This window comes from Macaca thibetana, chromosome 7 (genome assembly GCF_024542745.1).
Source record: "Macaca thibetana thibetana isolate TM-01 chromosome 7, ASM2454274v1, whole genome shotgun sequence".
Lineage (NCBI taxonomy): Eukaryota > Metazoa > Chordata > Mammalia > Primates > Cercopithecidae > Macaca > Macaca thibetana.
The window spans coordinates 7,425,343-7,441,649 of record NC_065584.1 but is presented as its reverse complement, the minus strand read 5'-3'; the positions used below and the strand labels follow the sequence as shown (position 1 = coordinate 7,441,649).

At 43.9% G+C, this 16,307-nt stretch overlaps 1 protein-coding gene across 6 annotated transcripts in view; it reads left to right on the top strand.

The window, feature by feature from the left end:
* Positions 1 to 16,307, top strand: part of EVL (Enah/Vasp-like) — a 173,928-nt gene that overhangs the window by 114,789 nt on the left and 42,832 nt on the right. For all 6 annotated transcript variants that reach the window (XM_050796741.1, XM_050796739.1, XM_050796740.1 and 3 more), the window contains exon 3: positions 11,745 to 11,922. In XM_050796741.1, the coding sequence (XP_050652698.1) occupies positions 11,745 to 11,922 (178 nt within the window). The remainder of the gene's footprint in view (positions 1 to 11,744; positions 11,923 to 16,307) is intronic.

Genomic DNA, 16,307 nt, shown 5'->3' with positions numbered 1-16,307 from the left:
TCTTAAAATTCCAATTCACTAATTCTAGATCTGCCTTTTAGTGACACACTGTGCCACACATTGCAGGATATACAGAACCTTTGGACCCAATTATGGTGTCAAAAATATCTCACGTTTTCAGAACACCTGGTGGTTGGGGCTTGTGAGGGCAATACCTCCATATCTTTGACACAAGGTCCATTAGGTACGGTTCCTGAATCATAGTAGATGTTCCCTAAGTGATTACTTTTATTCTGACAAGTTTTCCATTCCCTTCCTGCCTCTTGGTTGCCCCCCAGGGCATAGTAGGAAGACAGCATGGTGTACTGGAGAGGGCATGGGAAGGGAGAGCTCCCCAAAACCCAAACACCGCCTGTTCTCAGGGACCTCAGCACCTCACAGCCTCCTTCAGAGGAAACCACATGTTGAGAAAGAGACCTTTCCCCCACCCCGGGAGGGACTGACAGCAGTCTTCAGTGGTGTCCTGGTTAAATTTGGAGGGCTATGTTGATTCTTAGAGGCCTCCTGGAGTCTGATTGAGAAGTTCGGAGCACAGCCTCCCACTTGGAATCGCATGTTCAGGAGACAGGCTGTCAGACAGGATTGAGGGATGGGGCATGTTTAGCTAGGAATGGAAAAGAGATTCTTGGTAAACCAAGACATTAGAGAAAATGGCAGGAAATCTGGTCCATAACAATTTTTAGGGACCTCAGTAGAACGACCGATTTTCACAGATTTGGTTTTAGCCCGTGTGGACTACCACCTTAAAGTGGTCAGACATGTTAAGAAAGTCAAAGATTCCGGTTTTTATAACTAAATAGGGATATCTTACATGTTTAATGCTCTTTATGGTTAATGGAGCACTTTTCATGTCTGTTATTTTATTCTCCCAGTAAGGATAATGATACAAGAATTATTATCACCATTTTGCTGAATAGGTAGACATAAAACCAGGTAATCAGTTGTGGGGAAAATATATAGTAAGTTGTGGTACCATTAGCCAAAATCTAACTAAATCGCACATTCAGGGTGAAAAACCTAAAGGATTTTTAGTTGAGAATGAGTTTTGGTCACCAAAAAATGTGGCTGTTGCAGTGGCTCATGTCTGTAATCCCAACACTTTGGGAGGCCAAGGCAGGTGAATCACTTGAGCCCAGGAGTTTAAGACCAGCCTGGGCAACATAGTGAGACCCCACCTCTACAAAAAAAATATAAAAATTAGCTGGGCCTGGTGGGGCATGCCTGTAGTCCCAGCTGCTCAGGAGGCCAGGTGGGAGATTCTATTGAGTCCAGGAGGTTAAGGCTTCAGTAAGCTGTGATCGCGCCACTGCATTCCGGCCCGGGTGACAGGGCAAGTGTCTCAAAAAAACAAAAACAAAAAATGTTAGTGAGTTCTCAGGCTGAATTAGTAGTAGAGTGAATTGATAGAGGTAGAATAAATTAATAGAGGTGGAGTGAATTTGTGGAGGCAGAGGTTCAGAAGAAGGGAGACTACTGTCCTGCTCTGGTCTGCATGGGTCATTCTTCCCACAGAACGCTGGTACCGCATCTGAGTACAACAAACTGGAATCTACAAGAAGAAGGGCATCCAAACTGGTGAAAGATCTGAAAGTGGTATAATATGGGGAACAATCAAAGGAGTAACAAGAGATATTTACTTGGAGAAGATAGAAACTGAAGGGGGCATGACCACAGTTTTCAAGTCTCTGAAGGGTGCCATGTGGAAGAGAAATCTCACTTTCAATGTGGACCCTGGAGAACAGAACTAGGAATATTGCATGGATGCTATAATGAAAAAGATTTTAACGCAGTAAAAGGATGAGCTTTCTTACAAGCATACCATTGAAAGATGGAAACTATTACATTGCCAGCCTGAGAGGTAAGATTCTGGGAAAGACAGTCTATCATCAAGTAGAGATTTGGATGAGATGAGACCTCTAAAGTCTTTGCCAGTCTGTAGATTCTGTAGTTTTTAGATCCAGGTATATATGGGGTCAAGAAGATAGTTCTCCATTATCAAGCATCTTTCTTTTTTGTAAAGGACTCTTGACTCTTTTTACCCAGAAGCCCCCAGAACGTGTGAAGACAGTACAGTCATGCACCCCATAACGACGGGGATACATTCTGAGAAATGCGCCCCTGGGGGATTTTGTTGTCTTGTGAGTGTGCTCACACAAACCTAGATGGTACAGCCTACTACACACCTGGGCTGTATGGTACAGCCTGTTGCTCCTAGGCTACACACCCGTACAGCATGTCACCGTACTGAATACTGCAGGCAGTTGTAACAGTGGTGTTTGTGTGTGGTAACAGTGGTGTTTGTGTGTGTAAACATACGTGAGTATAGAAAAAGTATAGTAAAAATACCATGCTATAGTCTTATGGGACCACCATCGTATATCGTCTGTTGTTGACCAAAACATCTTTATGTGGTTCATGATTATATTTGGAGTTGCAAGACCTTTCTTTAAAAGAACAGGAAAGGCACCCTACTTACTCCTACATTCCCCAGAATAAAACTTGTGCAAACGTTGTAATTATGGGCTGCTATGCAAAAAGTTCGACATTTAAAAATGTTCATCCTTCAGCAAGTGTCCAGATCAGTTCAGCCAAACCTTGGAGAATTATTTTTAAAATAAAGCTGATAAGGAGATCCCACAAGCCTCCAAAAACAAAAAGTTGAAAGTGAACAATTGGAAACAGATAAACCTTACAAACACTAGCCAAAAGAAATTGATGTGGCTATGTTAATATCAAAGTAGACTTTAAGGCAACAAGTATTCCTAAAGATAATGACAAACTTTTGAATGATAAAAGGGCAGTTGAAAAAGAAGTCATAGCATCTCTACATTTGTATGAATCCATTCATATATCTTCAAAACACATAAAGCAAAAATCTAAAGGGAGAAAGGGACAAATTCAGAAGCATAGCTGGAGATTCTAATCGTACCTCCAAGCTACTGATTGAATAAAGAAATAGAGATAAGTAAAGACAGAAAACTTGAATCACATTGTTAACCAACTTGAGCTAATTTACATTTGTAGAAACTATAGCCAACAACTGTATGATGCATAGTCTTTTCAAGTAAACATAAAACATTTACTGAAATAGACCATATGCTGGGCCATAAAGCAAGTGTCAAGTTAAATAGGATGGAACTCATACAGAGTATGTTCTTTGACCACAGAGGAATTAAACCAGAAATTAGTAACAGAGGGTAACTTTTAAAATCTCCAAATGTTTGGAAATTAAGTAGTGTAATACTGGATGAACCATGAGACAGAAAAGAAATCACAGTGTAAACTAGAAAATGTTTTGAACTGAACAGTAATGACAATATAACATAGCAATACTTGTGGGATGCAGATAGAACAGTACATGTGAGCTGGGCGCAGTGGCTCATGCCTGTAATCCCAACACTTTGGGAGGCCAAGGAAGGAGGACCACCTGAGGCCAGGAGTTTGAGACCATCCTGGTCAATATGGCGGGACTCCACCTATACCAAAAAAAATTTTTTTAATAACTGGGTGTGGTAGCATGTGCCTGTAGTCCCTGCTACTCAGGAGGCTGAAGCTGGAGGATCACTTGAGCCCAGGAGTTTGAGGCTGCAGTGAGCCATGGTGGTAGTACTGCACTCCAGCCTGGATGACAAAGTGATACCTTGTCTCAAAAACAAAAAATCCCCAAAAAGGTACATATGGGGAAATTTGTAGCTATAAATGCATATATGAGAAAAAGAAGAATGTTTGAAATTCAGTGATCTATGCCACTATCTCAAGAAAGTAGAAGAAAAATGACAGCAAATTAAACCCAACAAAAGTAGAAGGAAGGAAAAAATAAAAACTAATGAAGTAGAAAGCAGATGTATGATAGAGACACACAAAATATCTTGGTTTTTTTGAGGGAAAAAGTTGGTTCTTTGAAAAGTAAAATTAATAAACCTCTATTGAGAGTGAGAAAGAAAAACACAAATTGCCAATATAATGAATGAAAGGGGAAATCACTACAGATCGTAGAAACATTAAAAACATAGGATAACATTATTAATAACCTTATGCCAGTAAACTTGACAGCTTAGATAAGATGGACATATTCCTTGAAAAACATAAAGAAGAAACAATGCCAATCGTACATTACTCCTTCAGAGATGAGAGAAGCAAAGTCCACTTCTTATGGTGTCTTCCTATAAGCATGCTGTATAACCGGGATACAAAAACTGCACAAGAACCTTACAAGAAAAGAAAATTGCAAGCCATTATTTCTAATGAACGATAATGCAATAAGTAAGCCTGAACAAAAGATTAATGACTTGAATCTAATAATGTATTAAAAAGAAAATTTTGACAAATACGATTTATTCCAGAAATGCAAGATTAATTTAATGGAATAAAGCCGGAAAACCATAAGGTCGTCTCACAGGTGTAGAAAAAGCATTTAGTAAAATTCAGTATCCCTTCATGATAAAAATTGAGGAAACTGTAATTAAAAGATAAAAGTGATTTATTTAATCAGATAAAGGGTATCCTCAAACAACAACAAAACAAAAACTATAGCTGATATCATATTCAGTATCCCACTTGCCCCCTGAATTCAGGAACAGGACAAGAATGTTCACTGTCACCTCTCTGATTTAGCAGTTGGAAAGGAAGAAGCAAAACCATCTTACATCGCAGATGACTTGATAGTGTATGTGGAAAATGTGAAAGCTACAAACTATTATAGTAATATAAGAATATATACTAATATAATTATATTAAGTGAATTTGGCATGGTCACTGGATAGAAGATTGTGATATTATCATGTATGTATTAGTTTTCATCCACACTTTCTAGCTGGTAGATTCCAGATCCCTTATTAGAATGTCGTCATGCTGCCGGCCTCACCTGCCGCTTTTCTCCCCAAGGCAGGAATCGTCCCCTGCTTTTCTGACTGGAAACTGGTCTTAACGAAATTCCCTGACCTACCTTGTCTGATTGTAGGTGCTAAGACCCTCATTTCAGAATGGGTTCTGCCCCATACCCTGGAGGAAGGAATGCTGCAGAGAGGCCAAGGAGAATCTGAATAAACAGGCCTTGCTGGGTTTCCCCACTCAGTCTGTTAGTGTGAGATCATACCCTTTTTGTCCAGTCACATTTCTACACAGTGCTCAATCGTACCCATCCAGTGAAGTCTCCATAAAAGGCCCAAAAAGGCAGAGTTGGGAGAGCTTCCAGAGAGCTGACCTGGTGGAGGTTCCTGGAGGGGGCATGCCTAGGGAGGGCGGAGAAGCTCCATCCTCTTCCCGCATCCTTTGCCCTGTGCATCTCTCATCCGCCCACTCATCTGTAGCCTTTGTTATGCCCTTTATTAAGAAACAAGTAAACCTAGGTAAGCTGTTTCCCTGAGTTTTGTGAGCACTCTAGCAAATTCATCAGACCCAAGGCAGGGATCATGATAACCCTGATTTATAGCCTATGGGTCAGAAGCACAAGTCACAACCTGCACTTGGACTGGCATCTGAAGTTAGGATAGTCTTGTGGGACTCAGCCCTCAACCTGTGGAACCTGATGCTGTCTCCAGGTACATAACATCAGAATTATAGAGGACACTTGATGTGTACTTGAGAATCTGCAGAATTGCTTACTTGGTGTGTGAGAATAGAGAATAGAGGCTAGGTGCAGTGGCTCTTGACTGTATGAGTGTACAACACTTTGGGAGGCTGAGGCAGGAGGATCACTTGAGCCCAGGAGTTCAACATAGCAGCATAGCAAGCCTGGGCAACATAGCAAGACCTTGTCTCTACAAATAAAAAAGTTTTAAATTGGCCAGGCATGGTGGCACACACCTATGTCCCAGCTACTCCAGAGGCTGAGGCAGGAGGATCCCTTGAGCCCGGGAGTTCGAGGCTGCAGTGAGCCATGATCATGCCAGTGCACTCCAGCGTGGGTGACAGAATGAGAGCCCATCTCATTCTGGGGTCTGAAGAGAATAGGAAAAACAGTTTAGTTTTTCTTATATCCTTACAAGTACCTATGTCCACTAAAAGACATGTATGAAAATGTTCGTAACAGTTGTATTCATAACAACCAAGAATGCAAAACTACCCATGTCCATCAGCAGGAGAATGGAGAAGTTGTGGTTAAAAAATGGAATACTGTGTAGCAGTCAATAAGAATTCAGCCAGACTCGGTGGTTCACACCCGTAATCCCAACACTTTGGGAGACTGAGGTGGGCAGATCACCTGAGGTCGGGGGTTCAAGACCAGCCTGGGCAACATGGTGAAACCCCATCAATACTAAAAATACAAAAATTAGCCAGGCATGGTGGCATACACCTATAATCCCAGCTACTTGGAAGGCCGAGGCAGGAGAATCACTTGAACCCAGGAGGCAGAGGTTGCAGTGAGCTGAGATTGTGCCATTACACTCCAGCCTGGGTGACAGGAGTGAAACTCCATCTCAAAAAGGAAAAAGAATGAAATATGGATATGTGCAATAACATGGTGAAACTCGCAAACACTGTGTTGAAGGAAGTAAGCCAGAAACAAAAGAGTACATACCATATACCATAGGAGTCCATTTCTGTGTAGCTTAAGAACAGACATGGCTGGGTGCAGTGGCTCATGCCTGTAATCCTAGCACTCTGGGAAGCCAAGGCAAGCGGATCATGAGGTCAGGAGATCGAGACCATCCTGGCTAACACAGCGAAACCCTGTCTCTACTAAAAAATACAAAAAATTAGCCGGGCGTAGTGGCGGACACCTGTAGTCCCAGCTACTCGGGAGGCTGAGGCAGGAGAATGGCGTAAACCCGGGAGGCGGAGCTTGCGGTGAGCCGAGATCGCGCCACTGCACTCCAACCTGGGCAACAGAGCGAAACTCCATCTCAAAAAAAAAAAAAAAAAGAAAGAACAGACATATTTTGCCAATGGTGCTAGAAATAAGAAACATGGTTATCTCTACAGGTGAGTGTTGGGTGATGGGTACTAAATGAAGCAGCCTCACCCAAAAGTGGACTTGCAAAAATGCACATGTTCAGGTGGATACTCTGACTCACTCTAAGCAGAGTAAACGAAGAGGTGGAACCATTAGGTACTGAGATTTTAGCTGTTGGCTGGTCAGGTCTGGCAATTAAGAAACACTGGCGGCCTCAACAGATGGTCAAGTGACATTGGCCTTTTGTCACTGCACATACGTCCAAAACACATTGCACTGGACTCCTGTTTTAGAAGTCAATTTTCAAATAATAAATACAAATTTTGTAATGCTCATGTCTCTCTGGCCATTTGGCTTACAGGGATATATCCTGTAGAAATACATCTTCACAAGACTATTCAGTGCAGTGTTATTTATAATATTCATCTTACATATGAGGAAACTGATATGAGCAACTTGTCTAAGGTTATACAACTGAAAAGTAATAAAGCCAGGGTTTTAATGCAGTACCCTCTGAGGTAAAACCCTCTGCTCATTCCTTGTACCTAGTACAACTGTCTTCAAAGCAGTTGTAGACTGTTGGGGGCTGTGTGTAGACACCAAACAGCAGCACTTGATGAGCAGCCTTTGTACTGCGGTTACAGATAGAACAGAAACGGCAGGGCCAGGAGGCCTCAATCAGCGACCAGCCATGTGTGGCAGAGCCCAGAGAACTTACAGAACAGGGATGCATCCTCTAGAAAGGCTTCACTGCACTCTCCCAGTCCAAATCCTAAAACCTCCTGCAGTTGGAAGTGATTTGTGAGGCTCCAAAGCTTAGTGCTAGGACCAGAGAGGGAATTCTAGGAAGAAGGATTTCAGCTCATTATACAACAGTACCCCCCTTAGCTGTGGCTTTGCTTTCTGAGGTTTCACATACCCAAGTCCACTGCAGGCTAAAAATATTAAATGGGAAATTACAGAAATAAACAAGTCATAAATTTTATTTTTATTTTTATTTTTTTTGAGACGGAGTCTCGCTGTGTCGCCCAGGCTGGAGTGCAGTGGCGCGATCTCGGCTCACTGAAAGCTCCACCTCTCGGGTTCACGCCATTCTCCCGCCTCAGCCTCCGAGTAGCTGGGACTACAGGCGCCCGCCACCACGCCCGGCTAGTTTTTTGTATTTTTAGTAGAGACGGGGTTTCACCATGTTAGCCAGGATGGTCTCGATCTCCTGACCTCGTGATCCACCCGCCTCGGCCTCCCAAAGTGCTGGGATTACAGGCTTGAGCCACCGCGCCCGGCCATAAATTTTAAATTATGTGCCGTTCCAAACATTATAATTGTTCTATTTTATTATTAGTTATTGTTGTTAGTCTCTGACTATGGCTAATTTATGAGTTAAATTTTATCATAGGTATGTATGTATAGGAAAAAACATAGTCTATATAGGGTTCTGTACTACCCACATTTTAGACATCCACTGGGGGTCTTGGAACCAATTCTGCATGGATAAGCGGGGACTACCATACTGGAAAAAAAAATCACAAAGTCCTCAGCTTCTAAATCCAATTTTCCCATTAGCTTACTGTGTAACTTTGGACAAGTCACTCATTCTCCCTGGACCTCATTTCCCTACTGTAAAAAGAGCGGATTGAGTTAGATAATCCCTAAGGTGCTGTTTAGCCCCTTCAATGATTATCTGCTAGCCATACTATCCATATTCTGGATTAGGCATCAGCTGCCCCTCAATTCTCATTTCCTCCAAGAGCCACTTTGAGGTTTGGGGGAAAAAATATTCTCACTCACCTTAAGTTCCCCTCTAAGAGTGTAGCAAACCAGAGATCTCAAATCATAGGGTTCTAGGCCGGGTCCAGTGGCTCATGCCTGTAATCCCAGCACTTTGGGAGGCCAAGGCGGGAGGATCACTTGAGGTCAGGCGTTCGAGACCAGCCTGGCCAACATGGTGAAATCCCGACTCTACTAAAAAAAAAAAAAAAAATTAACTGGGGCATGGTGGCATGCACCTGTAGTCCCAGCTACTCGGAGGCTGAGACGGGAGGATCATTTGAACCCAGGAGGTGTAGGCTGCAGTGAGCCAAGATTGTGCCACTGCACTCCAGCCTGGGCGACAGAGCAAGACACTATCTTAAAAAAAACCATACTAAAGGCCCGGTGCAGTGGCTCGCGCTTTTAATCCAAACACTTTGGGAGGCTGAGGTGGGTGGAACACAAGGTCAGGAGATCAAGACCATCCTGGCTAACATGGTGAAAACCCATCTCTACTAAAAATACAAAAACATTAGCTGGGTGTAGTGGCGGGCGCTGCTTGGGAGGCTGAGGCAGGAGAAACGCTTGAACCCGGGAGGCAGAGGTTGCAGTGAGCCAAGATCATGCCACTGCACTTCAGCCTAGGCAACAGAGCAAGACTCCATCCAAAAAAAAAACCCATACTAAAAATTTTTTTTTTTAAATCAAATCATAGGGTTCTAAATTTCATTTCCCCAGAGTATCTCCTCCAATATCTGGAGACAGTAGTCGGGAGACACTAAAGCATCTTTTATCTTGCTTCAGTATCTCTTAACCATTCCTGATATAAGGTGGTTTCAAGACCTTCAATTTTTAAAGCATTTTCCCCTGGCTTGCTTCAGTTCGCTACTGTCCACTAGAAATGCAACACCAAAAATGAAAACAAAAAAAACTTGAACACAGAACTTCTGATAGAGATTTACTAGGGCAGAATGGAGCAGCTTCTTCTCTTCCCTCATTCTGGTCACTGTACCAATATTAATGTGTCCTGTAATCTAAAGAGCTATTTTAACAACAGTTAACTTTGCTAGTTCTTATTCTCTGGTAGTTATTAGTTACTAGTTATTATTTACTAGTTCTTATTAGTCATTTTTCTGATGACCTATAACTAAACCTAGTCTCCCGCAGTCCAGATCTTTTGTTTTAGCGGTGTATGCATGTGAATCTATACTCCTAGCACAAAGAGCAAAAAAATAGAGAACCACCCTGGAACTTGTGTGTAGATGCTGGCCAAAATATGTGCCTGTGAATATGTAACAATTAAATTGTGAAACAGTTACGGGTGGTGGTGGTGGTGGTGGTGGTGTTTGAGACATAGTCTGGTTCTGTCACCCAGGCTGGAGTGCAGTGGCACAATCTCGGCTCACTGCAACCTCCACCTCCTGGGTTCAAGCGATTCTCATGCCTCAGCCTCCCAAGTAGCTGGGACTGCAGGCACCCACCACCATTCTTGGCTAATTTTTGTATTTGTTGTAGAGACAGAGTTTCGCCATATTGGCCAGGCTGATCTTGAACTTCTGACCTCAGGTGATCCTCCCACTTTGGCCTCCCAAAGTCCTGGGATTACAGGTGTGAGCCACCATGCCTGGCCTCAGTTACACTTCTTTAGCTGATTTAGTGTACTGTGTGTGTGTCTCCCCTTTTCCCTGCCTCTGCCTGTCATAGGAAGACCCAAGCCCACCTTCCACCCAAGACTTGGAAAACAGCTTTTCTGGATGTCACTCATGTTTGCTGTCCTCTGGCTTTACCTTATCCAGCAGCACAGCTGTGTGGAGCAGTAGAGGAAAATGAGAAATCAGCATAGAGAGAGTTATCCCCAACCTCAGATCACACAGTCCTTGCAACCTCAAAGCCAGACAAAATCTGAGAAATCATCTTGTACTTACTTCTAAAGCAAAATCCTTTCCATGACGTCTCTAAGAGCTGGTGCTCCGGCCTCATCCAGACTCTGCTTGCATGCTTCCATTCATAGAGATCATCATATTTCTCGGTTCAGTCACTGACAGCCTACCTTGTGCCAGGAGCTGTGTCAGTTACTTTCTCATATGTAATTTAATCCTCACAACACACCTGTGAGAGTGCCATGCCATAGCCATATCACATTCTTCTCCATTTGACAGACCAAAAAACCGATCATTCACGAGTGTGGTGATGTTAGATCATGTGGCTTTGAGCTAGAAGGGATGGGAAGCAGAATTAGGGCTCCAGCCCCAGCATCTTTTCCTCCAGGGCACCACTTAGGAATATAGTCTTAAAGTCCTTTGAAATAATCCTCTTTTAAATGTCTAAAAGAGCAGAGGTTTAGAGGTCAGGCAGACCTGGTGTTGAATCCCCTGGCAGCTTGTAAGCACCTGAATGTCTGGATTCTGTCGTCTCTGTATCCTTCCCTGCTGGGCCTGGCATTGCTCCTGGCAGTAGTTGATGCTTTTTGATTAATAATGAAGGTATGAATAATGCTGTATACATGTGTGGTACATAAACTTTCCCAAGTTATTCTTTTGACAAATAACCCACTTATTAATGCATTCGAAGTATTGGACACTGTGCAGAGGGCTATAGGAGGCATAAATACGAATTATAGAAGACTTGCCCTTAGGAGCTTTATATCTAGAAGGTAAGCTATAAATAAGATGTAGATAAGATACGTATCACAGTGTGATCTTCGCAGTAACCTCATTAGATTGACAAAGTCAGAATTATTATCCCCATCTTATTACTGGAGAAACTGAGCCCCAGCGAAGTACAGTGACTGCCATGAGTGGAGTGGCTGAGAGGCAGGGCCAAACCAGAGCCCAGGGAACCTGCCTCCGAGCTCAGCTGTTCATCTGGAGGTTGTAACTACATAGCATTGTTAGTGAAAGGAAAGAATAGGTTTTGCAAACCCTCACTGTTCTATATGTTATGGTCTGAAAATCTACCTGATACTGCTTTTCCCTTCTTCAAACCCCATCCTCATCTTCCTGTCCTCTCAAGGATACAGTATACTTGCCCCATCGCAGCGCCCTCCAGCTCACTTACATTTTATTTATTTATACGTATTTCTCTCTCCTTTCTCCTCCAGGTTGTGATCAATTATTCAATCGTGAAAGGGCTGAAGTACAATCAGGCCACGCCAACCTTCCACCAGTGGCGAGATGCCCGCCAGGTCTACGGCTTAAACTTTGCAAGTAAAGAAGAGGCAACCACGTTCTCCAATGCAATGCTGTTTGCCCTGAACATCATGAATTCCCAAGAAGGAGGTAAGTAGGACTTTGTCTTGGCCTGATGCCGAGACCCTCTCTTGTTCTACCTCTGCCCTCCCACAGCTCTGGCTCTCCGGGTGTCCTAGCACTGTCACTGCATTGAGCCGAGGTTGCATGTGTTCTCAGAGAAAGCTGCTGCCTGCCTCTAGATTTAGAGATATAACAGTTCAGAGGAGGAAAGAATGGAGTTTGTATCTCTTTGCCACTTGTGAGATGTAGATTTGTACAGATGTATCCCTGAAGCAACATATCCAGATCTGTTTTAAACTTGCCATCCTGTTTCCCGTATTCCAGAACAATCATTTGAGAGAGATGGGAGAAAACAATCAAGACTTTATTTTTGAATTTAATTATTCATTCATATGTTTAACAAAAGTTTATTAAATACTTAGGGCAAGAAACTGTGTTGGCAAAATAGATAAGAAGTGAACAGCGGCCTTCCCCTCAAGGCTCTTAGTTTTTCAGGGTAGACAGGTTCTCAAACAGCTAAGTGGAATGTATTGCAGTAAGTGTTTTAATAAAGGTACATGTAAGGTACTTAGGGACCACAGAATAGGATGTAAGTAACTACCCGTCAGAGCCGCCAAGGGAGACTTCCACAGTGGTGGTGCCATCTGAGCCGGAGTTCTGGGTGAGCAGGTCACAGGCAGAGGCTGGAGTGGGCATCGCAGGCAGGAAAAGCAGCAAAGGCACAAGGGCCTGAGTGAGCCCACGTGTGCTGGGAAGAGGGTGATGCAGCATTTCTCGGGCCTGGAGTGCCGATAGGAAAGAGATTGGAAATGAAATTGGAACAGCGCTGGGGCTTGCACAGTGAAAGGCCCCAAATACTGGAAGACGTTGGGCTGGCTTGATACTTAGGGTAGACCATGGGAGAGGGGCTAGCAAAAAGTTTTTCAGCAGGGCACTTAAAGCAAAGAAGCAAAATTACGTGTGGCTTTTATTGGACGTTTGCAGTGGTAGCTTTGGAGGGAGAAACAAGGCTTTCCCAGGATGGGTGTCTTGATTGCCTGGGTTAATGGTCCTGCCGTTGGCTGGAGAGCCTACCTTGGGAGAACTTGGTGGTTAAGAACCAGGCATGGAGTCACACTGGTCAGTTCGAGTCCTGGTTCTGACATATGCTAGCAGAGGAATTCCTGAGCAAGTTACTGAATGTTTTTGTGCCCCAATTTCCTTACCTATAAAATGGGGGGACATAGGGTTGTTTTTACATTTAAATGAACTAGAATGTAAAATGTTTCTTAGGTTGCCTGGCCTACAACTCTGTTAGCATTTGTGAGTATTATTACGATCATTATTGTTGCTGCTGCTGTTACTGCTACCAGAATTGAGGTGGGAAATGAAGAGACACAGTACTCAGAACCTGGAGGGCTGTGGCGTTTAAATATGTCCTGGGACCAGGCGTGCTGGCTCAGGCCTATAATCCTAACACTTTGAGAGACCAAGGCAGAAGGATCACTTGAGGTCCAGAGTTCAAGACCAACCTGGGCAACATAGCAAGACCTTGTCTCTACCAAAAAAAAAAAAAAAAAAGGTGTGTACAGGGCCTGATATGTTGGAGCTTTAGGACCCGCTTTAAGCTCTAGGAGATCTAGGCATGGTGGTGCATTATGCCTGCAGATCGTGAGGCTGAGGTAGAAGAATCACTTGAGTCCAAGAGTTTGAGTCCAGCCTGGACAGCATTGTGAGAGCCTGTCTCTTACACACACATACACACACACACACACACACACGCTCTCTCTCTCTCTAGGAGAGTTTTGTGGGTTTTTTAAGTAAATAAAGAACATGTTTTGAACATGCTTCCCACGGGTCGTGCATAGAGCAGGTACTTGCAGCTTTCCCTTCTTGACAATGCTCCAAAGTTTGTGGAGTTTCTGCTTAGTACTTGGATAGCATCGTAAGGAAACATCTTAACCGTGGCAGTGTTGAGTGATGATTACAGGGCCTGAGGCATCGTAAGCGCCCGGCAAATGTTTACGAAACTGTTTCCACCCAAGAACGGTGAGCTGAGTTTAACATTTCCACCTGAACTTACCTCGCCTGCCTCCAGGATGTGGGAGTTAAGCTTTATTTTACTTGTACATGCAGTTACCTTGAGGGCAAAAAAAAAAGGCCCTTTCAGAGCTAGTGCTTAAATTAAGTAAAAACTACTAGTTATTTTATTAAATTCACCAGGCATGGAGTCACACTGGTCAGTTTGAGTCCTGGTTCTGACATATGCTAGCAGAGGAACTCCTGAGCAAGTTACTGAATGTTTTCAGTTAATCCTGCCCTCATTTTCAGATAAGAAAGCCATGCCCCATTATGAGGAAATAACTTCTCGGTGTCAGATGGTAAGATCCAGAACCCGACCTCCTACATCCCCTGGGATTGAATGAGTGTCTTGTTGAGACAGGGGTGGGAGACATCAGCTAGTTTGGATGTGTGCATACAATGTGAGAGTACCCTGGTTTGAAGCTTTCATGAGGGGGAACAGTTAGTTATCCATTCTGGTTCAGCTGGCAGTGGCCTCCTTTGCATGGACTGGAGGTCCTACAGCCCACTGACGAATAAACTTTTGCTTCAGCCGAGGTCCAAGTCTACTGACAGTACCATGCGCAGATGCGCAGATGCAGCTTGATGAGCTGTTACACACGTGCGTGCGCGGTTCCCAGTGCCAGATCGAGAAAGAAAATGTGGTCAGCACCGAAAGGCCCCTCCCCGCAGTCCCTGAACTTAAGAATAGATAGGAAGTCCACTTTTGTTTTGGAACGTCATGTAAATGAAATCATACAGTGTGCATGATTAGCTTGGCTTGTTGGCATGTGTCTGTAGTCTCAACTACTTGGGAGGCTGAGGCTTGAGCCCAGGAGGCAGAGGTTGCCGTGAGCCAAGATTGCACCACTGCACTCCAGCCTGTGTGACAGAGCAAGAGTCTGTCTCAGAAAAAAAAAATGGAAGTATGAACCTTCCAATATTTATGTGGCTAAGGTAGTCTGCTGAGGACCATGCAAAGATAATGCCATGATGTAAGCACCATCTACTTGGAAACATGTTGCTTGTCCCATTTTCCACAATTACCCTCATGTGGTGGAGGGCATTCTTGTATTTTTATGTGTATGTGTACTTTGTATCTCATGTGTCCATATTTGTATGCTTGTCCAGTTATTTTCCTTGGGCATGTTTCTGTGTCAAACAATATATGTGCTTTTCAAGTTTTGGGTCCAGGCATGGTGGCTCATGCCTGTAATCCCAGCACTTTGGGAGGCCAAGGTGGGCAGATCACCTGAGGTCAGGAGTTCGAGACCAGCCCGGCCAACCTTGTCTCTACTAAAAAGACAAAATTAGGCCGGGTGCGGTGGCTCACACCTGTAATCCCAGTACTTTGGGAAGCTGAGGCAGGCGGATCACCTGAGGTTGGGAGTTCAAGACCAGCCTGACAAACATAGAGAAACCCCGTCTCTACTAAAAATATAAAATTAGACGGGCATGGTGGCGCATACCTGTAATCCCAGTTACTCGGGAGGCTGAAGCAGGAATCGCTTGAGCCCAGGAGGCGGAGGTTGCGGTGAGCTGAGATTGCGCGATTGCACTCCACTCTGGGCAACGAGAGGGAAACTCCATCTCAAAAAAAAAAAAAAAAGACAAAATTAGCTGGGCGTGGTGACACATGCCTATAATCCCAGCTACTTGGGAGGCTGAGGCAGGAGAATCACTTGAACCCAGGTGGCAGAGGTTGCAGTAAGCCGAGATGTACACCATTATGCTCCAGCCTGGGCAACAAGAGTAAAACTCCGTCTCAAAAAATAAATAAATAAAAATTAGAAAATAAAGTTTTGGGAAGTCTCGCCAAATGCCTTCTAGCATGAACATCCTGGTTTACACGCTGTCCAGCAAGAGACAGTTGCCCACCCCTCAGACTTCATAAGCACTAGGCATTAATACTCTCATTAATCTTTGTAAACACAAGAGAAGGGAAAACATTTTGATTTGCATTTTTCTTTTTTGGGGAGGATGGAGTCTTGCTCTGTCACTCAGGCTGGAGTGCAGTGGCACTGTCTCGGCTCACTGCAACCTCTGCCTCCTGGATTCGAGCGATTACCTTGCCTCAGCCTCCTGAGTAGCTGTGACTACAGGCGCCCACCACCATGCCTGGCTAATTTTTGTATTTTTAGTAGAGACAAGGTTTCGCCATGTTGGCTAGGCCTGTCTGGAACTCCTGACCTCAAGTGATCCGCCCGCCTCAGCCTCCCAAATGCTGGGATTGCAGGTGTGAGCCACCACGCCTGGTCTGACTTGCATTTTTCTTTACTGGTAAGGATGAACATTTTTCATACATTAGTAGGCAATTTCATCTTTTCCATTATTTTCATCAGTACCTTTGACAAATGCGGCACAGCATGGAG